At 35.5% G+C, this 24,989-nt stretch overlaps 2 protein-coding genes across 5 annotated transcripts in view; both read left to right on the top strand.

Moving 5' to 3' along the window:
- Positions 1 to 24,989, top strand: part of LOC132203327 (uncharacterized) — a 191,775-nt gene that overhangs the window by 19,396 nt on the left and 147,390 nt on the right. The window lies entirely within an intron of this gene.
- On the top strand, positions 7,258 to 8,682 carry LOC132205232 (uncharacterized). Of its 2 annotated transcripts, none has more exons than XM_059634180.1 (3): positions 7,258 to 7,376; positions 7,426 to 7,593; positions 7,663 to 8,682. In XM_059634180.1, exons 1-3 carry the CDS (start codon positions 7,322 to 7,324, stop codon positions 8,412 to 8,414), a joined length of 975 nt encoding a protein of 324 aa, XP_059490163.1. In that variant the 5' UTR covers positions 7,258 to 7,321; the 3' UTR covers positions 8,415 to 8,682. The 2 variants fall into 2 exon arrangements, with proteins under 2 accessions (XP_059490163.1, XP_059490164.1); XM_059634181.1 differs by having other exon boundaries at positions 7,272 to 7,376; positions 7,435 to 7,593.

The raw sequence follows: 24,989 nt of genomic DNA, 5'->3' as shown, positions 1-24,989 counted from the left end.
CCTCCAGGGGGCGACTCAAATTTCCTTCCACTCGACGCCTCGGCAGACACGCAAAATTTTTGTGGTCGCCTGATGCGCCTCGGCTCGCGGTTTATCGATCTCCCTAGGCTAATTCTTTTTTAATTCTATTGTGTTACGCTAAAAAAAAAACTAATCTCCATTCAAATAGTGGTTTAATTTAGCTGAAAACAAAACCCGTGCAGCTGAATAACGTATAAATTATTTTAAATTAAAAATAAACAGCTGAAATTTTAATAATTATTAAAAAATGTGAAACTTCATATTTAGCTACTAAAATCTTTTCCTTTCAAAGAATTGAGTAAATTATTTGTCCTCTTATATTTCAAGTTGGTTGCTAAATCACGCCACGGATATCCTGCTTCTGTTTATCAAAGATTTCTTTATTTAGTTGATCAATTTATTTGTTGTTGTTATAGAAATAGTTTTTCCTACAGAGATTACATGAAACCTGCTGACACTTAAATACAATTTTAAATTTTCTTTACCACAAGCCATAATTATAAAATCATAATATGAGAAATATTTATAGTGAAAAATGGACTTTTATCATTTCGCCCACAGACACAATTTCATTAAAAATTACAATCGCAAAATGATCATTAAACTGAAAAAAACTGACATTGTAAAAACTAGAAAACTAGTTAAATTAGAATCATATTCCTGGCCTTTTTTTATCAGGACAGTTCAAAATTTGCTTTTCATTAATTAATATCCAAGCTGGCACACGAAAAATTAGCTTTCACAAGGATGCACTGCAAAATTTCAGCACAACTGTCGCCTCTTTATTACACCGGTCTCTTTTTCACTAACAAAATCTGTCTGTGGTTCATGTGATAAACTGGTGTTTGCTCACATTACGGAAAATATTTAATTTAAAAGCCGTTAAACAAAAAGAGGCGCCGGCTGCAACTCGTTTTGCAATTCGCGTTGTAAATATACATACAATACATAACAATGGTGGCGGATGGAAAACAAAGCAGAGAGAGAGAAACTATGACTGTGCTCATGCATTGTGCTTAATGGAAATATTTAAATTTCATAAAACACGCCAACCGACGACGACCCTCGGCTTTCTGTGTTCTGCGCCCGTCCCTGTTATTTAATGAAAGCGGCGAAGAGCAGACACAGAGCAAGCCGGAGAGGAGCAGCCAGCGCTAAACTAATTAAATATACATCGGGTCTGATTATTTCAGCTCAACTGTGTGTATAACAGGCATCCAGGGTGAAAGAGAGGGAGCAACATAAGCGTGAATTTGAGACGCGCTACTGCCCTCATTATGGAAAGTATCCATCAAAAGCTGCTGCAATTCTTTCCTCAATAATACATCAGTTGAAGGCAATGAAATTTTAAATTATTGCGTTGAAGTGAGAGTTGTTCAAGCTTTGCCGTGTTTTTAACAGCCGAAATAGAATAATTTTTTTTCATCTTGACCCAATACATTTTGCAGTTCAGTACTCTAAATGATTTTTACCAAAGATTTTCGGCCGTTTTTTTTAAGATTTAGCAAGCGTAGAAATTTTCCTCAGACTGTATTAAATTGAAAAATAAACATACATTTATTTATTTCACCAGATTTCCAAATTTCTCAATAGATCTGTATAAAAAATTCGTTAAAATCTGATATATTTCCAATCGACAAATTTGAATTTTTAAAAATAATTGGAATATATTCTTTATCGCTCACTCCAGTGTGCTTCCTCGATTTCGCTGCTGATGCGCAAATATTCTCAACTGACAAAAATAACAAGCTTACTAAAAAATATCTCTATTGATTTGTTGTTGCTTGCATGACGCTTTTTTTCAGTTGAGAAATTTGTACGCATCAGGAGCGATTTTATTTTCATTTATTTTAATTCTTCTTATTTTAAATTTTGTGTTTTGCCTTTTGTATGCGAAAAAAAAAGATTTTTATTGAAAATTTAATGTAAAAGTAAAATATAAATTAAAACGCTCGAGGAAAGTTTTATTAGATGCAAATATAAACTTCATGCAAATTATCAGCAATAATTATGGACAAGAAGTCACTTAATATTCAGTCAGACTCTGAATCATTCTGACTGTAACTAAAAAGTCGCTCGAGCCTTTTTTCATATTTTCCGCGTCGACTGCCAGAGATGAAATCTGCAGCCCATCTTTTCCGTCTTTCGCAATTTTGAATCGCCACACTTGAAGAAGCTACACTCTTTGCTCTGCGTCGGCAAAGCTCTCTCTGCGCCGCCTAATGCCGACTCAATTTATTTTTCATTGTGTATCGAGCGTGCCTTTGAATATCCAACCACGTCAAAGCACATGCAAAATAATAGTGTGTCGCTTTAGCTCATCGTGCGTGGATCAAAAAGAGAATAAAAATCTGCGTGCGTTGGTAGTTGTGTTGAAGAAAAGGAGAGAGAAAAGCGACTTTTAAAATTTATGCCACGGATGGCGTGCGTGGCCGCCCGATTTTTCCCTACGTACACATTATTATATATACGCGCGTTATTTTCCTCTCGCATGCTTACAACAAAAGCAGCCTTAGTCGGTTCTTCTTTTAATAAAATATCTGTGGCGGCAGAAGCGAAAAAAGCTCTGGTCGGATTTGAATTTATTCGCAGCCACAGACAATAAAAAGAGAAAGAGAGTTTTTCGGCCGAATATAAAAATTATTTGATCCTCTCGGATGAATTATTGCTCGCAAATTTTCCGTGCGTTTTTCCCTTTCGTGTCTTTGTTCGTATATATGCGTGCAGCTTTTTGTACATTTTTATCCTAACGGGCGACAAAGAGCCCATGTGTATCGTTTTCCCTCTCTCTCGGTGTATTTCCGCAACGCCGAGCACTTTATTGTTCTTTAAGCACACACGCTGTGCAAAATATTGGAAATATTGCCCGAGACGCGGATGAAAAAAAAAAGAAATCGCGAACAAAAAAGAGCAGTGTATATTTCTCGCATGCGTTCCTCCACTGCAGCACATTACAATGGATATTGAGAGGGAGGCTCTTTCGCGATCTCTCCCGAGATGCAGCTCCGACGCTTTTCCATATTTATATATTGTTGATACTTCTCGGGCACACGATGATCCCCCCACACACAAGCAAAAAACGGCTGCTTATTTTCTTGTTTTCTGCCATAGCGCAGGAGGAAAAAAGCAACCGTGTGCGATTTTATTGGATCTTTGGGAGCAGCACCCAGCGTTTGTAAATTTAGTTTTATTGCCGTACGTGTATTAAATTTTATTGAATCTTCAGTTTTGATCTGACGCTTTATTGAAAAACGTGAGTCTCGTTTCACATCAAAGAAAAAACTCAATTTATTTTCAGAAACTCTCCATCCATCTATTACATAATGCAATTTTGTTCATTAGTAGAATAATAAGATGGAACATGATTATTATTATTAATATTTTTTTTTCAAATTGAAAGAAATTATAAAATATTATTTATTATTATTTAGATAACTTTATAAAATCTACAAGAAACAACTGAAAAGACATTAAATAAAAACATTAAAAAATTGTACATTATTTCAAATATAATTTTATTGTCCATGAAGTTTGCAGGAGCCAATTTTTTTCGATATATTATTCGCCTCAGCTCTTCCCTCGCCTGGGGTATAACGAACGGGCTTTGAAGCTGCAAGTGTAGCGAGTTGTATACATTAGGATCAAGGGGGGACAATCCGCTCTATCTGCGCGTGAAAAGGGTTGTTCGACGAGGTGCACCAAGAGAGGGACCATTGGCATGATTGGTGCCTCGGCTGGGGTGTCACTCGGCCCGATAATAATAAAAGCTCAACAAGACGATTTATTGGGGACGCGTTGAATAAATTCGGGACTGAGAGAGCGGTGAAGCATGAAAAGTGGCGGCCCTCCCAAAAATAAAAAGCAGGATGCACTTGGAGATAACGACATCGTCGACGAGAAGCGACTCAATTGCCGGGGCGCACAACGACGGGCAATAAGGAGCATGAAGAGCAGCTTAATTTATTAGTTGGCACGATCGAAATCGCCGCTCGCTTGGTCCGTCGGACCTGCGATCGTTTTCCCACACACACATTCTCGCACACGTCAAATTGCGATCGTTGAGCGTAATGATGTTGATTTTTCTTGCGCGGGGAACGAGGGAAAGAAACGGGTCTGCAATTGGGTCTTAATCTATTACAAGCTGAAACGACTTGTTTTGACAAATGGGCTTGCAATCAAACGTTTGAAAAAGTGACAAATGAATTACTAGATGAGCGTTTCCGAGTGAATTTGAAGGGCGATTGGACGATTTTGGACTAGACAGAACCTGTGTATGATTTTTATGCATGTTTGAGAGGGTGCCAAGGGGTGTCCACACACAAATTTTCAGACCTCTAAAAAGGGGCGTTACCCAAAATTTCGGGACTTGAAAAATGGGCAAAAATTATTTTGGATTTGCTATAACTTTGGAACGGATAAAGTTATATTGACGTTCTCAACTGTTCCTGACGTAACTTTTTACGCTGAACAACTTTGCTGTTGACATCAAAGTTGTATTGTTAAGGGAAATGTCACTTTCAGGTGACCTCTGACCAAAATGTCAAATTTTGACAGGGAACGCCCCCTTCGATTTTTTTCCAGGTATAGGAAAAAATGTAGCCCATGAAATTTTACATCACATATGTCAAAATTAGAACAAGGTTATTTTTTGTTTTCGAGTAATTAATCGTTGAATAAGAAAAAACGCGTCCGAAGAGGGTCGAAAATTTAGAGGTAAATTAAAGAATTAACAAAAACGTAACTAAATCAAGTCAGCAATGTTCCATTGTATCATAAATATTCAAGTTAGGCAAAAGCAACATACACGACACGATTTTTTACAGTTTCCTTCGATTTTTGAAATAACCTCAAAATTTTCGACCCTCCTCGGACGCGTTTTTTCTTATTCAACGATTAATTACTCGAAAACAAAAAATAACCTTGTTCTAATTTTGACATATGTGATGTAAAATTTCATGGGCTACATTTTTTCCTATACCTGGAAAAAAATCGAAGGGGGCGTTCCCTGTCAAAATTTGACATTTTGGTCAGAGGTCACCTGAAAGTGACATTTTCCTTAACAATACAACTTTGGTGTCAACAGCAAAGTTGATCAGCGTAAAAAGTTACGTCAGGAACAGTTGAGAACGTCAATATAACTTTATCCGTTCAAAAGTTATAGCAAATCCAAAATAATTTTTGCCCATTTTTCAAGTCCCGAAATTTTGGGTAACGCCCCTTTTTAGAGGTCTGAAAATTTGTGTGTGGACACCCCTGGGCACCCTCTCAAACATGTATAAAAATCATACACAGGTTCTGCCTAGTCCAAAATCGTCCAATCGCCCTTCAAATTCACTCGGAAACGCTCAGATATTTATTTGTTCGAAGGACAGTTTTAAAAATAGCAAACATTAGTTGATAAGTCCATCAATTTTGTATATAATTAAAATTCAGTTTAATATTTTCTTATTTTGTTATTTAAAAATAAAAAGTAAGACGCAAATTTTTTATGAAAAAAGCGTTGCACATATTTTATCTTGTTCTGATTGCAATATACTTATTTTTTATTAACTATTACCACAATTTCATAAAAGCCAACTGCTTGAACTTTTTTATTGCATCTAGAATAATTATAATCACCAATATCATTCAACAATTGTGATGAAATCGTGATTGTTGTGCAATCGAGCGCGTCATCTGCGTGAGACGGGCTGCCTACTCAACACTTCTGCTGCTGATTCGTTGAAATCACAAATCGATGCAAATTTCTTTCCTCTCTGCGCCACGTGACGGAGCGTTCTCATGGCAATACAATACCGACGTGGTGGTGTTAGCAAAGAGTGGCAAGAACAACAGAACAAATCAACAAAAGAGGAAAAAGTATTCTTTTCCTTCAAGACCATCTGTCTTCCTCTCACTCAGAACAGATTTTCAGTCCACGTACCAGATGTAAAAAAAGGAATAACCCTGCCGCACATTTGAATATCTTACTTACCTTGATTTATCCCCAAGACACCCATTTTTACATCAATCATCAAATTGTGTTTAAAGAGAGTTGAAAGGTTTTATAAAATTGGATCTTGTCATTCAACAGCTTATCAAGTCAAGCTTTAATTTTAAAATAAGTTATCATCTGAAAATTTGAAGAAATTTAAAATTTATTATATTTTTTTTAAGCAGGAATTCATAATTGCATACTCCCCCCCCCCCCAAACAATTAAATGTTAAAATTAATATTGGAAATTTTTGTATTAATTAATTATTTAATATTATTACTGAAATGAAAATCTCTTGGCATTCTTTTAAGATCTCAAAATTTCTCTCTTGGTAATTAAAATCCAATATCAGAGACTGAGGGCACTCGTGCTGAAACTAATCGGCTTATTTGAGCACTTTTCGATTCACCGACTGAACAGCTCACTTGCTCCAATAAATTAATCTCTGCAACTCTGTCTCTATCTGTGATGGTTCCAAATCCCCAGTCTCTCTTCGTGCGCAATTTCCAAAATTAAAAAGCGTCCTCGCCCGCAAAATCCAGCATTAATTTTTAATCCGAGCGTGGCGCGCTGCAACCTTTGTGTTTTGCGATTTGGTGGCGGCGGCGGCCACCGACGAGCTGAGGGAGAGAAACACGAGAAGCGTTTCAGCGGGATGTGCGTTAAATTGGTCGATAGCCGTGCTGCTGGCCTGGCCGCCGTATCAGGCGCGGTCACGGCGGTTTTCGTCCGCTCTCCATTTTCCAAAGGGCTGCCATCTGCCTCAAGACCGGCACGTTCCACCGTGTCCAGCGAGATATTGGCGAAAACGCCACTCGCCCTTCATGTGACAGCCAGCACATAATAATTCCGCCGGTGCGGTTTTTCGCCCCATCCTTGCGGCACGGCGTCAAACCCCATAGTTCTTGTCTTGGTCAAAAGTAATCACAGCTAAGGAACACCTGTAATAATTTAAATTTTGTACCAAATTGTTCAGAATCATAATCATTGATTGAAAATTCTTTATAATTAGGCAAAATAAATAAAAAAATCTAATTAAATCCATCAGTTTAAATAAACACATTCTTGAAGTCATAATTGAAATTTAGTTTCTTTTTGTTTGATCTAGAGGAAATATAATATTGTTGGTGTTATCAACGCTGCGATATGCAAGAACGTTAATCAATTCCATTATCAAATTTGATTTATTTCCAGCATTTTGTTATCAAATATCACCCGTGAAGGCAGCAGAGAAAAACATTTAGTTTCACTACGTTTTTCAACCATATAATTCAAACAACATATTCTCTAGAATTTTCATTTTTGATTTCGCTGCAATTTGCGATATGGCTAAAGTTTTCAACACCCTTTCAGTGCTCATTTTACTAGCAATTGCACCAGGTATAATATTGTTATTTCCTTAATTATTTATTTTAAAACATTTATGCAGTTTCTTCAGGTCTGCAAACTCTGGATTGTAAAGATTTTTTCAACAAATGCTTTGCATGCTATGAGGATCAAATTTGTTATTGCTCGTCACTAGATAAGAGAGTAAATTTGGATTGCAATAAACTTAAAGGAAGCTCAATCGGTTACCTTGAAATTTTGCAGCACGATGGTAATAAGCTTTGATTTTATTTTGCCAGTCGTAATTTTATTATTGTTTTCCGATGTATATATTTTTTAGGCTCGGGATTACGCTGCCCATTGAAAAATGTCGTTGTGAATAAAACGATATGCTTGGAGGCCACAGCAAGTTGTAAAAACACTACCGATGTCACGATTTCATATGAAAATACCAGCAGTGCATTTAATTTGGCTAGTTGTCCACAAACTTCAGTTTTTCCTTCATTTAAGTCAACCCTTCAGGATGCTGTAGGTAGTTTGGATTTGGGTCAATTATGCCATTACTTTTTAAGAATATATAAAAGGTATTCAAAACGCAATGAAACTATGCAAAATCAATTAACAAATTCTTGCGTTGATGCACTCGAGCAGATTAAAAGTTTTCGATCTAATCTTATTGCTATGATAGACAAATATGAATGCAGTTCTGGGAAAAAAGAATGTAATTGCGAAAACGGTAACTCTATGTTGAAGCATTCTGAATTATTTATTATGTGTTTTGTCTTTGTAATGGTGACAGTGCTGGCTATCTTAGATGGTTTCCAAACGAGAAAGCTAAAGAAAATTTCAAATGCTATTCAAAATATTGTCAAAGAGATCAATCGCAATGATTTTGTAGCAAAGAAATCTCAGGATGTGAATCTCGAGGAAACATCGTTCAACGCAGAATGTAATGATATAGAATTGTATGAAACTGTAAAGACTACTGATGAAAACAATGAGTCAAATGGCCAAAAAGAGGTTTATGACTATCTTTATACTCGTGGACGCTACTGCGCTCAAAGTAGCAACGAAGAATATGTTAATATTTAAATATTTACATTATTTCATGCCTAATTATTATGTCATAACTTTGTGTTTAATTAATATTCTAATTTTTAGCTGATATGATAGATAATATTTTCAAATTTAAATACCATTAAGTTAAAATTTTCGTGTTGATTCCATGATTGCTCAGTTAAATTTTCAATAATTTGTTGAACAATGTATATTACATAATTATAGCTACAATTATTCTGGATATAATAAGAAATATTTTCTATTTCAATATCTTATGTACATGGCGATTACGCAATTTAAATCATTCATTTACCTACCCAAATTTATTGTTAGAATTAATTTTAATTAAATCCATAGCGAATAATAAATATAGGTTGCATATTTTTAATATGTTAAGAATTTGATGATGTAAGCTTTATAATATCATATTCCAATTTTACAAATTTTAAAAGTGATCTCATCTTGTCCTGAAGATAGACATAATTTTCAAGATAAATTAAAATAAAAATATCTCTGTTATAATGCTTTGACATTTATTGTTTCAATTTTTTTTTGACCATCATAATTACTTGCAAATTCTATAACGGATTTGTTTTTATTCTTCAAGTTTAGCATTTACCAGGGCGCATTCGCATCTCGTTTATACAAATGAAAGGAAAGCTGACGCGTGATTCGATTTATTACTTGGTTTTCAACTGCTCGCAACTCTCGGCCCGTCACGAGCACTGTGAGGAAATTTATATTCCGTATTAAGCAGTTTCCTGCCATGTAACTGGAAATAACCGGCCCTCGCGTACCGTTTTGCGCGGCTTGGCCCACTTTGCTTTTTTCTAGCGAGCACTGGTGCTGCGATAGATTGATTATTCCTGGGTTGGATCCGCGGCCCGAAGCGATACATCAGACAGGGCTCTGTTTGGCGGAAGACTTATAAGGAGGCGTCCATTTATCAGCCGCCGCATGTAAATCATCGACGACGATAAACGCTTAATTCCGAATATATAAATAAACGCGCACAAAGCCACTCGAAACGAAATAAATGGTGTAAAGGAAAATGCGCGTCGGCATTCGGAATTTCCTACTCGGCGGTCAGACGTGTTGTTGCCAGATGTGATTAAATAGACCGAATCACGAAACATGCTAACAGACCAGGAAAATGAACTAATTCCACCAGTTTATTTCAATCCAAATGAAATTAAACTGCGGGCCGGAAATAATGACGACAGCACGTTATTCCGATAGAATTCTTTTCGCTTCAATTTTAGAATTCATTTCATTTTATTTTAATTTTCATAAATAGGGGACAAATGAGAAAAAAATTATGTTTAAGTAAAAAATTAAAATTAAAAATAAAAAAAATAAAAACCTACAAACAAATTCTACCATATTTAAAATTACACAATAATTTAACAACTTAATGCGCCCAACGACCAAAAAATTTCTAACTAACAATTTACAAAAGTAGTTAGTTCCGGAAAACTTTAAAGAAGTTGAGTTGCCGGACGTGAGACTCATTTAAAATTGAGAGCGCAAAGTTCAGTATCGAACCTGGCGCCGTCAAAAGCAATTTTTATCATGAAGTGTCGTGAGTTTCTCCCTTAATAACATTTGAAAAAGAGTGTGGGCACATATTCTCTCGCTTGCCACACAAAGCGGCAGGAAATAGGACCATGTAATAGTTTGGGGTTTGAAGTCTGCATTGCTTTGTGTCACGCACAGGCAACTACTTCTATCAAATATATACGTTCATGCATAACTCTTTCTTCCTCCAATCGTGTCTCGCGGTGCGCGAAATGGCTTCGGAGCCGCGTTTTAGGCAAATCACATTATTGTTCGGGAACGCGTGGTCGCCCTGATTGTGTTGCCGCCGCAGCTGTTGCGGGTGTGTAATTAAAATTTGGCCATTAGAGTGATTAAAACGTGTGGGAGGGTGCTAGAGGGACGTACAAGAGCTATTTGATTGGAACCGAATTGGGCCGTGAAGAGCTTTTCCGAATTTTGGTCACACACTCGGCAAACCGACGAGGCTCTTTGAAAACGCGATTTTGATGGAAAACCTATAATTTAGCGGTTGATTGAAATGTAATTCATTTTGGAATCGGCATCGGACTTTTGCATTTGAAATTCCGAAATATCAATCACAACCTCTGTAATGGAAATTAATTAATTATTAATATTAATTGAATTTAAGCTTATGCTGATTTATGTACCTAATATATTTTGTTCATCGTTCTGAAATGAAATTGCAAACAGGATAATTTGAAATTTTCAATTAGTTTTTAATTCGTTCAACAATTTTCAAACCGAAATGTTATTATAGCATTTCTTATTTTTCAGACAGTTTTATATAGGATTCATGCATTTTTTACATCATTTTTATATGAAATTAAAATGAAAACTATTTTATTGAAAGTTGATGAATTAAATTATCTAGAAAAATAAAAATTAGTTTTATTTGTTATTATACTAAAATATCAGATGTTATAAAAATAATTCAGAATCTATTTGCTGATTATATAATACATATATTATCCTCCTTTCGCTCTTATTCAGAGACTGATCGATTTCGGGCTCACTCTCTACATTATTATGCGCTGCCATAAATATAAATAAAATGACGTGATGTCAGAAAAGAGGCAGTCGGTCGCAAGGAAATGTGTATTATTGCTAAGCTATTTGGCCTAAAAGGCATTCCTGCTATATCCGAGTGCGTTGCTCACTGCAGCATTTCCCCAGACTTATACTTCTCAAGGCTGCTTTTCCAACATTATATCTTATATCTATATATGTCACAATATAATGGAGTTGAATATAGGTGCTGGGAAATAAAGAGGCTTTGGTATAGGTATAGAGACTGATTCCAGCTCGCAATAGTTGCCATTGAATGAGCGTCGCGAATTATGGATTTTACGCCGTAAAGTTTTTTTATTGATTAGAACCTGAAAGGTTTTTTGAGTGAATTAAATTAAGGTCTGTTTAAATAAAAAAGATACAATGCTTGCGAAGTGTTAAATTTGTTTATTTATAACATTCTACATCTATTACAGATATTAGCGACACAACTTGAACTAAACTTTTACCTAAAAAAAGAAACACGAGCTTAAAGAGTTTGCAATGTCTGTAAAAAGATGCTACTGTATCATTATAAAATTGCGTAATATAATATAATGTTATTCTAATTTTTAAAACAGTTTAAAGAACTGAATTGCAAATTACTCAAAATGTAATCTTTTTATAATTGCTATTTGTCACAGTCATAATTAAATAAAAAAATTAAATAGCAATATTAAATTTGCAAATAAATCATTTCGCTAATAATATTACCAATTTGGATACATCACTGCTTCAAACCATACTTTTATTTAACGTTTCTCCAACATTTCCTTTTTTTTTCCAAATCACGTTTGGTGAGAGGCGGTGTGTGTGTGTGTGTTGGTATGCGTTTGAGAGACCACGCGTCACTCGACACTGAAGAAAAAGGTGTCAGACTAAAAGGGGGTTCCTTTTCTTTTTTGTTTCCATTGAGTACAAATTTGTGCCAGCGGACTCTTTCTTCAGCAACCCCCGGCGTTCGGCGTGATTTCACCCACCACGCATAATGAGAGAGGAGCGGTGGGAGTCACCACTCCTGTTCAAGGGTCGCGTGCATCGATCGATATAATATCAATTTCGAACGAACACACTCACTCCAAAGAAGGCCATTTCCTTGGCGATAAAAGCAAATTGGCCGCGTTTCGCGCGCAATCAGTGCATCTCTCGCAGCGACTAATGACTTTCCCTTAACTCAATTTCACCCCACACTCGAGGTTGACTTACGGGCCAGTTGGTTTATTTGCTTTCGCATGTCGGACTCGACTGGGGTAGGCAGAGTGCTAATTTATGCGTTAGATATTATATAGTAATAAATAGCTGCTGGGGGCTTGTTGAAAATTTAATTAGCCGCTGCACTACCGCCCACGGGCAAACACGCCAACGTTTTTTCCTAACTCATAAAAAATTCATGTGCTCTCTCACCAAGAATAATGCATTTGCAAGCGGGATGGGAAAAATAAACAACCTTCCAAAAAACAAACCCCCGTGGCTTCAAAAATATTGTGTTTCCAGTGAGATCCAATTTTTTTGTTTGTTTCCTAATTCAATAAAAATTTTAATCATTTCCTTGTTTACTAATGCTCTGATACTTTTTGTTCCAGGTATGCAAACATGAATGCTGTTCAAAGCGTGGAAAATTAATTGCGCTCCATTATCCAGGAAAATGGTTTGTTTTTAAATTTCCTATTTACCTTCAGTAAACAGTCACTTTTTTGAATGAGTTGGTTCCAGGAAAAAAATTCATAAATATTTACTTATTTGCAAATTAGTGCATGACGGTTATTGATATTTTTCTTACAATTAGTTTTCCGATTGCTAAAAATCCGATCAAAAATATTTCCAATTTGGAGCGCTATATAAATATTGTCATATATCTTATTCTTTTATCAGAAGAAAACACAAATTTTCTTTGAATTAAATTAACGAAATGGAGGAATGTGTTGCTTCAATGAGTGACATATTTATTCTAAACCTCTTGATGTAAACGAAACAGCCCTCAAGACAAACGGAAGCTCTAGAGAGCTCTACAGGAAATGATATCTGGCCAAACAATAGAGCAGTTTTGCAGAACGTCAAAAAGACACCAGTGGCGAAACCTTCGTCTGACAATTGTATGACTCATTGATGAGAGATTCTCATTGGAAACTAAACAAAGGCAGAACCTCTTTTTTTTAATTTTTAATTTATTTTTAATTCTACAGCAGAATTTAATAAAACCTTTTTATCACTTTTCTCAATTCAAAATGTTTTTCATGAGATTGGATCTTCATGTAACCCAATTTAAATTTGGTATCGTGAATTTATTCAAAATTAAATAAAAAAATCATAAACGCTGTGAAGGGAAAATTTTTAAGTATTTATAAAAAAATCTTGCTAGTGGCGGTGCTTTTTTGTCCAACAATTCCCTTTTTTTCTCAAATAAATGTTTTCAACAATTTTATGTCAATAATGTGATGTAACAATTTGGACAAATAAACAACAATAGTTTCAAAACCAATCATTCAAGAGTACAAAAGCACGCTTCAATTAAATTTTAAATAAAAAAGCTATAAGCGTACCTCAATTTAATCAACGAAAGAAACAGAGAAGCTTTTACGCGGAAAAAGCAATAAATATCGAGAGAAAACCAATTAAAAAATTCCATTTGCGCCGTCCGTGAAGCGACTCTTGGCTGCATCCCAGACTCGCAATTTTCCGATTCAGGAGGCGAAATTAATGCGTACACAAAGGCTGTTGTTGTGTACGTTTATTTAATTTGGCTATGCCGCTTTATTTTTCCGCAATGGCGAATTCCAATTTCTTTCAGGCTCTTTCTGCAGCAAAGAAACGATTGTTTACCCTTCTCGATGCGCCGATATTGAATTTTTCATCTCCCTCCGCATCTCTCTCTCGACTGCTGTCACGTTAAAAACTTTTTTCGGATAGGACACAAAACTCAATTTGTTCAGTGAGGCTGATGTGTCAGCCGTATATTTGCGAGCGAGAGAGAAAATGTATCCGACAAAAAAGCCACTGCGTGCGAGTGTAATTCCTCGGCGAACGCTGCAACCTTCTTTCCGTCGCCGCCACCCCGTTCCATCAATGTCTGCCGGCAGAGGCCAAACTGGCAGAGAACGAAAGAGAAAAAGGAGCCGGTGTGCGTCGCGAAATTAGGCGAGAGAAAGAAAGAAAGAAAGGGGTAAGTGCATCAAGCCGTGGCACTGGTTTTATCTTTAGAAATGGACCGAAGCGCCTTCCAGAGCGATGGCGATAATTTTTCACGCCGCTTGATTTTCCAACAAATTGCGCCGACTGCTCACATTTAACCGAATTAATCCAGGTGAAAAATCAAGCTCTTTTAAAGAAGAAAAGCGCCAAAAGCTTTTGTGCATTTTCTATTTACAGAGCTACACAAACTAAAACAAACTACAAAGTCTTTTTGGAATCGTTGGAACCTTTAAAGAAATAATTATGATTAAATCATCCTCATTTTTTATTTTTTCAACAACTTGAGCTATTGTAATCTTCATAGCATAATTGGATTGCTAATAATTTAACCCCTGCTTTTATTAAAATGCCTAGAAAAGCTACATTATGAACATTAAATTGTTTAGTTGATTCATATTTGATTAAAATTATTTGTAATTTTAAGTAATTATTGGATCTTTATTTGCAATTTATGCGAATCTTCGATAGTAAATGACAAATTTAATGAAAGTTTTTTTATTAATATTATTATTTTTTACCCTTCATTAATTTAGTAAAAAAATGTTCCTGTTTCCGTGTTACCTCAATTAATTTCTCAATCGGAGACACGCACATTAAATTTATGTTAATATTCTAAGGTGTGGTAATTTTATATTTATCGACGATGTTGGCGTTAATTTTTGTTTGTTTATTCACAATATTCGTGGAATCGTCCTTTAAGAAAAACTAATTAATTATAATGGAAATATGTAAATTTATTCTAATTTAAATAAAAATAATAATTTTTATCGGTAAACATGATTCAGCGTATGGCTTAATTAATTTGCTCACATGCATAAATAAGCTTGAATTTTTTAATATTATTTTTTAATTAAACGGATACATTTTTCATGGCGATTGTGATCAGCAGCTCTCATACAATAGTTCCCTGCAAGAAAATAGCAATTTCTTTTGAAAGTCCAAGAAAGTTATTTCAATGCATTAGTTGATAACACACGAATTCCAATTTGTGGCCGCGAAAGGAGTGGTAGCACGCGCGAGTCGTATATATGGCCTGAGCGTATTATTTTCGTTCGTGTCCGAAAATAGTAAAAGCGCCGCGACGGGCTGCGTTTACATGAAAACTTAGCAAAGTGTAACATTGTGTGTACTTACTTTCCTGATTGATAACAGTGACGGCGGCACTAAATTTCGCCTATACAGCATCGCATGCTGACAATGCTTAAATCTTTTATGTGCTGCCAGAAACCCACCGTGTGCCTCAAAAAGTATTTTTATTTTCAACAATACGCCCCAAAGTTAAAGTTGGCCTTAAAATAAGATTGATCTTTCGGGTGTGTACCTTGGCGGTGCATCATGTGTACCAACCTCGCACGTGAGTTGCACTGGTATGAGAAACAATTTTTCTTTTTATGCACGTCCTTGGCGTTTTGTGATGGCATCATCGAGCAACGACATCTTTTGCAACGGAAATTCCACTTCGGTGACTTTTTACGCCATCTTGGAAAGTTTTAAATGGAAAAGGCCGTTTTTATGCGAGATGCATCATCAGTTGCTGAGGTATTGAAGTTTACCGACTCTTGTTGTAAACATTCTAAAGGCCATGAAACCTCGGAGCAAAAGTTTAATGATATAAACCATAAAAATCTGAGACGGTGTTCGTAAACTGGAAATTTCCTTCAAGAATCTGACGTCGACATAAATTCTGTTATGTACTGCAAAATGGGAATGAAACTATATATATTTTCTTCTTTTTTTTATGCTACTTTATATAATTAAATCTTAAAGAAACAACTAAACAAAAAAAGTTTACTCCTGATTTTTGGCAATGCCAAAGCCCCTGTTACAGTTCTTTCAAACTTTTCACCCGAAGTTATAATTTTGATGGCTGCCGCAAAATGTTCAAAGAAATTTTATATCCTCAAAAAGAAGTGCAAATGAAGGCCTTTGTGCCACGCTGACTCGCCCGCCATTCGCCGTCTTTATCGTTTCAATGGAAAAGTTTGTTTCTCCTTGAGCAGCAGCCCCATAAGGATCTTAATCAGCGTGGCCAAGAGAGAATGAGTTGTTGGCCGTGCTGACGGGATGCGTGCAAATCATTCGCGTGAGCGAGTCATGGCAAAGAGTGAACGTGCAGTTTAACACCCTGGCCGATGAAACGCCGCCGCGAATATTGATCCACCGCTTTTCCTTTTCGATTCGCAAACCGCAGCAACTATGCCGCTCTTGCGAAAGCATTCCCGAAAATAAACAAACAAATACCAATCGTGCAAACACAGAAAAATACCAGTGGTCCCCTTTTTTCATTAACCCAAAAACAGAGGAAATGAAATGGCACAGAAGTTTCGATTGCGGGAAATCATCAATTTCTGTTGTTTGTTGTCAATATTTTTTTTTTTGTCTTGTTTGTGCCATCTTTTTTGGGGAACATTTTTCGCTGGCCAATGTTTACGGAAAATTGTGTTTTTATGAAAGGACAATATGGAATATTGAATTGACTATTTGCATTATTTGTTGCACTGAAAATACGGTAAAATGCATGGAAAAATATTCATTTATCTTTAATTTTCAATTATTGTCTAAACATGAGTTGATCCCCTTTAAGTGGAGGAAGTAAATAATTTGATCAATCAAAATCATGACAAAAGCTGGAAATCAGGAAAATTTATGAAGCCATTTGAGGAAGGTAAAAATTTTTAAAATTTTAGAGGAGGAAAATATACACAGTTTTCAATTCCCTTTATTTCTGCAGCACTTGACCTGAAAATTCCAAATTTTGAATCAAATGTGTACGTAAACATCTAATTAAAAAAAGAATTTAATTTTAAATTACACAATTCCTTAGTGACAAGAGGGAGTAATTAACTTGAATATGAATATAAAATTTCAAAGTAAAAACTGTAGCGTTTAGTCAAAAACAATCACGGTTGCAAATTGGCTATGATGAACAGGACGGCAACAAAACTGCTTCCTGCCTGGCCGCGACCAACACAAAGTCAGACCACCCCTGAAAAATTAAGCAAATGCGTTTTGCAAATGGTGGAAGGTAAGGAGCGTGCATGTTTTCCGCACCTTTTCGCCTAAACTTTTAAATGGGTTGCAAACTTTAATAAAAATAAAGTACTCGGCGTGCTGTGCACCGGCAGCTCTCGCTATAAGTACAGCAAAAGTTTCAAGTCGCGCCGTTTTTCCGCCACGCCGCCTCTTATTATGATGCACACACGCCTGGCTAATTATTAATAGCAGCGGAAAATGCGCAGCGGGCGGTGCAAAATGAAATTTTTGCCTAAAGCGTCTTGGCCGCGCCTAGATGAGCAATAACACCATTCCATCGACGCAAATGTTTGGAAATTGTTTATTATTTAATTTTTTTCTTTTAAAATTTTGATTGATCTTACAGCCGCGTTATTGGGTCTTCATGTAATAAAATTATTTGTATTCTATCTACACAAAATATGTTTAATTATAATAAATTTACTGTAAATTGGGTTATAAAATGTATCAATATTACTATCCATTTTTTATAACTATTTATATAATTATTTCTTTTATTTATTACTAATTTTTATAAATTTATTTCATAATAAATTAAATTAATTGGAATTTCTTAACATTCTAAATTACTTGAAAGAGTTTTTTTTTAATTGCATTAAGTATATTTTAAAATCTTTGTATCTAACAATAAGCTAAATTTTTAATATTCGTTTAATAATTAAACTGCTTGAGGTACAGTGATCAGCTATTATGTACAGTGATGTATAGTGTTAATATATTTAAATGATCATATATAATAAAGAACAAAAATTTTACATCACATTTCTTTCACCTTTGTCTTTATTTTTAACTTTGGTGTTGATTATTTTTAATCGTTGGAATACTGAATTTTAAAACGAAAGCGAAAGCCCTTGAAATTCAGCGCGTGCCGTTTTTTGTTGTCAGACAGGAAAGCACGCGATTCCCGGTGTTTCAACCATGAGGATTGACACTTCGGACATTCTGTCTGCCGCCTCAATAAACCAACTTAATTACACCCCTCGGCACTCCTACCCATGGCTGCAAATTTAAATTAACCTCTCTCCCCGTATCTGCCTTAGCAGGGCAATTTTGTTTTGAGAGGAATACAAACTTCCAGGAGTAAATAGCGAGACAGTAGTTTCATAGTCGGAGCGGTTTTATCGATTTTTGCCGAGCGGCACGAGCCTTCGTGGCGTTTTATCATCCAAATCCGTCACACGATTTGTTGTTTGTTAATTAGGAGCAATTTTCGGTCTTCGCGTTTGGCCTCAATCGGGGGAAATGTGGATATATTTTTATGTATGTACTTCCTGAATTCAATTATACCTGGCTGGAGAACGAACGAATCGGAAAAAAACTCTTGTGTGCGTGGAGATTGGGTGATTTGACAAGCCGCGAACACACATTCTTTGGCGTCATAAGTCATGAAGCAATAAATAAAGCTTTGGCATTTTTGGGAAATTCCATGTAAGGACACGCTGAAAAAGCCACATTTTACATTTTATTTTAATTTTATTATTATTATTTTTTTTGCATGATAGGACACAATACATGTCAATGTTTGGAATGATGCTTGATTTATGAAAAGCCTTCATCAAGGAAAACGATTCAAATTTATTTAATCTAAAACTATTGAATCAACTATCATGGCTGACAACCTCTCACTATTAATATCTTTGATTTGATTCACTTTGGGAAGCAAATTTATTGATTTTTATTTTATTATTATTTTTTTTAATAAGAAAATCGTGTTGCAGTCTATATTATTTAATAATTAATTCATGTTTGAGGTATCCTAGAAACATACATTTGAATGCAGTAAAAGGATTAAAAATTTAATTTTTTACGGAGTTCAAATTTTTATAGGTGGCCTGTTTTAGTAATTAGAGAGACAAATTTTTCGTACCGGAATTGTTTCTCTTTTTATAAACTTTTAATGGACAAATCAACCAAACTTCCACGTTACCAAGTGTTATAATAATTATAAATAAATAGACTAAAATTAAAATTGTATAAAAATAATTGATAATTTTAGCCCAATATGCAAACCAAAATATTGCGAATTTTTTTAGATTTGATCTATCATTTTGCATTTTAATATAAACATTTCTTTTCATGATTTCACAAAATATTTACATCCAAGATATTCAGAACAATATTTATTGAAAGTAACAATCAACCTTTTTGTCTTTCAAGTTACAAGCATTTTCAAAAGAGAAAACAGGCTCCAATTAGAGTTATGTTAACAATTTTTTTGCTCACAAAAGAACGTATGAATGCTACTGAAAGAGCAGCAGTGCGAGATTTCGCTAGGCGAGTCAGTGGTGCTTTAATTACGCAGGCTGCACCGCAGTGGAAATACATACACCTCTTCTCCTCGGGGGCAATTGTTCCTTTTGGCAAAAGTAATTACGCCGCGTGCGTGCGTGCGCGAGTGCGGCTGCTGTTTGCCGGCCATGCGTGAACTTCGCTCCCACAAACAATCTCAGCCGCAAACGCTCTCCACAATGCATTATTATGATGATGAAGCTGATGATGTGTCTTTTGTAGCGCTTCCGACCCTGCGAGAACCCACAATGGCCGCCGCTCTGCACGGCCCCGGCAGATTTGCGTGCAAAATAATTCGCCGGCTTGAATCAACTCTAATTAGGCCTTTTGGACGGATGGAGTGACAAACTCACTCTCTTGGTCCCTTAATGAGCTGCGTAGCCCAAGTTCAGAACCAGAAACCAACAAGACGAATGCACGACTTGGCAGGATTTCGCCCAAGAGCCGTTTCATTTGCCTCAAGTTTTCGACTAACTTAGGCGGCGGGGGGCGTCTTTCACTCCATGAAAGCGGTGAATCAAATTTTCCATCTGATTAAGCTTTTGCTGCACCACGGTCGACATCCGTTGTAGGTAACAAACTCGCCATACATATTTTGGGAGAGGTCCGATTCAAATATGGATAAGGAGAGATGGTTAGCGCAAAAAAATTCGCGAAACCTTCAATTTCTAGAATCTGGAGCTAATTCTTTTTTAATTATTTTAGTTTTTTAGTCTTATTATTATTTTAAATTGTTACAGCACAGAGGAAAACCTATTCTTTTGAGGGAAAAATTTAATTGTTGGGCAAGAATGCACCAACACTAGCATAGTTCAGAATTATCACACCTGCCGTGAGCCTTTTTGTAAACATATCTACAAAACATTAAACTATTTTTAATTCTAAAATGTGATTTTCAGGACATTTCTGGCAAGATTCTCCAGACAATTTCGATATTATTTTAAGAAAAAAAATCCTAAATTGTAAGATTTTTGTGTTTCACAATTGCAAAGAATTTAAAAAAGCTTACATTTTCCTTTTAAACGGATTATCACGGGACTTTTTTAACAAAACTCTTAACCTGCAAAGTCATTATCTTAAAAAATGGTCATTTTGACCAGTTAATTTATTGCTTTTTAATATATTTCATTGCAAATAGTACACTTATTTTTAGTTCATTTGATGAATAAGATTTTTCTATAAAATTTAATGGTTGTGGCAGGGTGCTTAAAAAATCCAAGCTTTTATCAGCCTAGGCTACATTATTATTTATCAGAGGTGGTCATCAGCCTTACAGGTGGCACGGCCCGCAGACTGATGACGAACCATTTAGTGTGGCCCTTTGTTTGGCCGCCACGAGTAATTATACGAAACCACGCGGCGGCGCTGCCGCTGGCATTCCTGCGGCAATTCGATATTGATCCCGCCAGGTGTAAAAATTAATGACGCGGAAAGCGGCGGCGAGCCGCCCCGGTGGGCGACGCGATCTCCTTTTTATTTTCACTTACTTAGTTAGTATGGGAGTCATGCGAGAAAAGAAGAGCGAGGAGGCGCAAATTCAATTATGGTCCCATTTCTCTACCGACGTCGCGACACTTTCCATATTCAATTGAACTCTCCGCCCTCGAGCTCGACCGCAAATCCGATTAGCGCCAAAATGAAGGAAAAAAACCACCGACTGTGCTCTGCAGGAGCTTTGTCGCCTGACCAGGTCGAGATTATGCAACCGGTGAGACGCGATTGGCCGACGCGTTGCCTAAATAACGTGATTAACCTGATTTATTTATATGTTCTGATAGATATTTGATTAACAATTTAGTTAATAAATATTGTTGTTTCAACTTTTTGAATTTCCCAAGAAACATAAGAAAAATTACTTCAGCCTCGAAATTATTTTTTAGTATTCGTTATTTCTTTATAAATTTTGTTGTTGTGTTTTTTTTGCAAGTGCTTAAAAAAATTAATTAATATTAGAAAAAAATCAATTGTCGTAAAAGGAATATTAATTTTTTTTTAACAAAAAAAGCATCATCAATAGCAAAAATTTTACATAAACTTCCAAGTTTTAAAAAACTCACCCAGAAATATTTGAAATTCATTTAAAAACCACAGATTTATTTATACGTATGAGTTTTTTAAAGATTCATCAATTTCAGTCCTTGGGAGTTAAACTGAAAATAGGTACTTTGTTTAGAGGAAGGAAAATATATTATGAATGAGCTCGTAATTGATAGCGGAATTCTCATGTTTGATTGAACATCCAATGGCAATTTTCAATAATTTCAAAGCCCATAGGCAATGAATCCATAACGTTAACAACTCTGTATCCGTTCTGAATGCTTTGATGCACTTTAGAGAATATTTCAGCTTTCAAATCAAATTGATGTCCACAGTCTTCTCTGTATATTGCGTTGGGACTAGGATCGGTTGGCATGAAAATTTCCACATTACCTATATCAAATAACGCACAAAGAGAAATGGTTTGCGCGGAGAGGCAGGCCAAATAAACACTGACTGACCGACAAATAGCAGCAGGACTAAATTTCATTTATGCGGCACGCCTGTTCATACACCGGTCTCGATCTGGCTGCGATATGGAAAGTGCTTTTAACGTATTTTTTTGTGTGTCAGTATAAGAGGGAGGGTGCGCTCTGTGTAAAAGCAGACAGAACCGTCTGTGTACTTTCACCTTATCGCAGCGAAAGGCAGAATAAATCACAAAAGGCTCGGTAGAGAGTCTGTTTACGAGCTCGAATATGGAGCGACTGTGCAGTGTGTGTATTTGCCTGTGCCAACGAGAAAATGCGGAAGGTCTGATGTTATTTTTCGTTTCATCATCGCACCCGCCAGCCCGCCCGCCTCATCTTCATCATCCACTCTAGTCGAAAATATCCCTGCCCGTGTTTTTTATTTGCACAACAGGAAAAGAGGTCGGCAATTTTGGTGATGGACGAAGATGAGTGAGTTTTTTGCGCTTTAATCTGCGAGCGGCCTTTTTGTAATTCGCTTCTATGTGCTTAACGCTAGCTCTCTTTTTGTTTGGACGGTTGTTACCGGAATCGGTTGAACCTTGCCCTTTTGATGAACTTTAAAACTTTTTTCAAAAAATTGTTTTCCTCTCACCGACTTGCTAGATTGAACCGTAAAAAAGTAGAATAGACTGCATAAATTTCGCATTTTTTTCACTGGTTGTTTTTGTACATACATAATGAATTTTAACTACTGAAAATGGAAAATATTTTCATGAATTTATAAAGGAAAAATCGAGAGGGTGAATAACAAACTGAATAATCGGCCATTATAAAAAGTTGAAAAATTTGAAAAATTAATTGATTTGATATTAATAGTCAAAATTGAGCCACGGAGAAATGATATTATAAGCCGTTATTTTGTATAATACTAAATGCTGATAAATTGGGCACATACATGCAGTTAAATTTTTTGGAGATGTTTCGATGAATATTAAATTAAATTTAATTATATGTAATTTCAATTTCTGTTTTTATTTTTTGCAGAACCTGAAGTTAATTTTCTCTTGCTTTACAACCCATTTATCTTTAAAAATGAATTTTTAGGATTCATATAAGGACCATTTGAAAAGAATAACACAAGCTTTATAAAGTTGTAATATCCGTTTTCATTCCGTTCCATTATTCCCGAAAAGCAAACCATAAATTTCTGAGCGACACAGCAATTCTGGTAATATCACGAAAAGAATGGAGCAAAACTAATGGAGCTGTCTTCTTTGGGGCTTAGCAATAAAAAAGAGGGCGAACGAATTCCGTCCACTAAAAATATGTATTAAACATAAATTACGTCTCGCAGCAGTCCGGCCATAATTAATGTGTCCATCCGCCTCATCACGATTGTGTGCGCTAAATGAGTGGCCGTACGTCGCATTATCTAACGTTTAGTAGCGCGATAATTTATTACACCCATCTTCATAATGCGCCGACGATTTTAATATGAACCGTTTATGGTGCTCACATTCTGACATTTTCACTCGGCCGGCCCCGCAATAATAATTGCGTACGTATATACATTTGCATGCCTGTTGACCGTTGCGCCCAGCCGGCGCAAATTAAATTATTTGCCGTCCGGAGCGCTGCTGAATTTAATTATCGGCACATTCAACGCTCCCCTCGCTGCAGCAACCATCCTGTCGGCTTGCCCGGCATTAAATCCTAATTCCGTCTAATTTCTATTTGCGGCGTTTCATTATATTCGTAGGTATGATTGAATCAGGATTTCAAAATTAATTAAACTTAGTTCATTGATTCCTTTTGATTCAAGTTCGGACAACTTTAAATATTTTGTTAGTATATGATTAATAAATTATGTTTACTAATTAAAAAAAATGCATAATCTAAGTACAATATAAATTTAAAAAATTTACTCGTGCATTCTAACTATCAGATTAAAAATGTTACAATTTTTTTGTAATTATTTTATATTTTGTTCAGTTATGTTTCTATTTTATATCAATAAGCAGCTTTTTATAAATTAATTTTTTAATAGAACTAATTAACATAACACAAAATAATAAACATATATACATATATATATATAAACATCTGAGGTTTCAGAAATTTTATTTAAATATGTCTAACATGTCACTCTATCCCACAGTTTTGGGTTGTTCTTGTAATTATGTGGTAATTTTATTAATTGACCATTATCCAATGAATGCAAAAATGGATTTGTATAAGAAATTTAACAATAGTACGTAAGGTATAGAAGATTCCACGATATAATTCATTGGATTGTAAATTTATAGTTTTATTTATTAGAGATTATAAAAAATGCTGCTCAAAGCTACAAAATCTTGCCTATATTTTGTAGCAGTCAAGTATCAGTGATCGAATAGCTATTGCTGCGTTCTTTAATGAGAAATGAATTTGCTATAATTGAAGTTTACAAAGTAATTTCTCTAATGCAAATAAATGTGCAAACCCCTTTGCCCTTTAAAAATTAAAAACATTGAACAGACAAAGTGTTGCCAAAAGTTTATATTTTCATTGATTAATTTTTTTTTCAACTAGATTTAGCCCAGTTTTCGCTTATTCATGAGATACTCTCTGACAATGAGTGTTAACTTTGAATTTTTGATTGTACATACTCTCTTTTCAACAATTTTTTCTGAAAAATTAGTTTAAAACAATTGATTCTTTTGTTTTAGGTGGGAACTGAATTCATCCTCTGTTTGTTTGAAAGGCTGAGGAACGAGTCTTATGTAAAGAACCTGTGGGTCTTTTGTTTTTTATAGAATTAATTAATTTAAGTTCCAAACACTTCCAAGTTTATTTGTAATCTATTAATAATAATTCCAATTCGTTAGATATAGGCAATGCAAATTACAGTAAAAGCAATGCCAGTAAAAGGGATGCCAATCAATCGCCGTCTATGCGAATCCAGACCCTTTTTTATTATGCTGGCGGCAGCGTGCGAGCATAAATGGCCACCGCCGGCGGCGCTCTTTCGTCGATGCCACCGTGAAATTGATATTAATCG

Source organism: Neocloeon triangulifer, unplaced genomic scaffold, assembly GCF_031216515.1.
Source record: "Neocloeon triangulifer isolate White Clay Creek 2 clone unplaced genomic scaffold, ASM3121651v1 ptg000002l, whole genome shotgun sequence".
Classification (NCBI taxonomy): Eukaryota; Metazoa; Arthropoda; class Insecta; order Ephemeroptera; family Baetidae; genus Neocloeon; species Neocloeon triangulifer.
The sequence above is the reverse complement of the archived record's forward strand: the minus strand, read 5'-3'. Positions and strand labels throughout refer to the sequence as shown.

Coding starts and splice junctions, on each gene's coding strand:
- LOC132205232 (XM_059634180.1), top strand. CDS start 7,322: ATGGCTAAAGTTTTCAACACCCTTTCAGTGCTCATTTTACTAGCAATT. Junction 7,377..7,425: donor TTTACTAGCAATTGCACCAG/GTATAATATTGT, acceptor ACATTTATGCAG/TTTCTTCAGGTCTGCAAACT. Junction 7,594..7,662: donor TGAAATTTTGCAGCACGATG/GTAATAAGCTTT, acceptor TATATTTTTTAG/GCTCGGGATTACGCTGCCCA.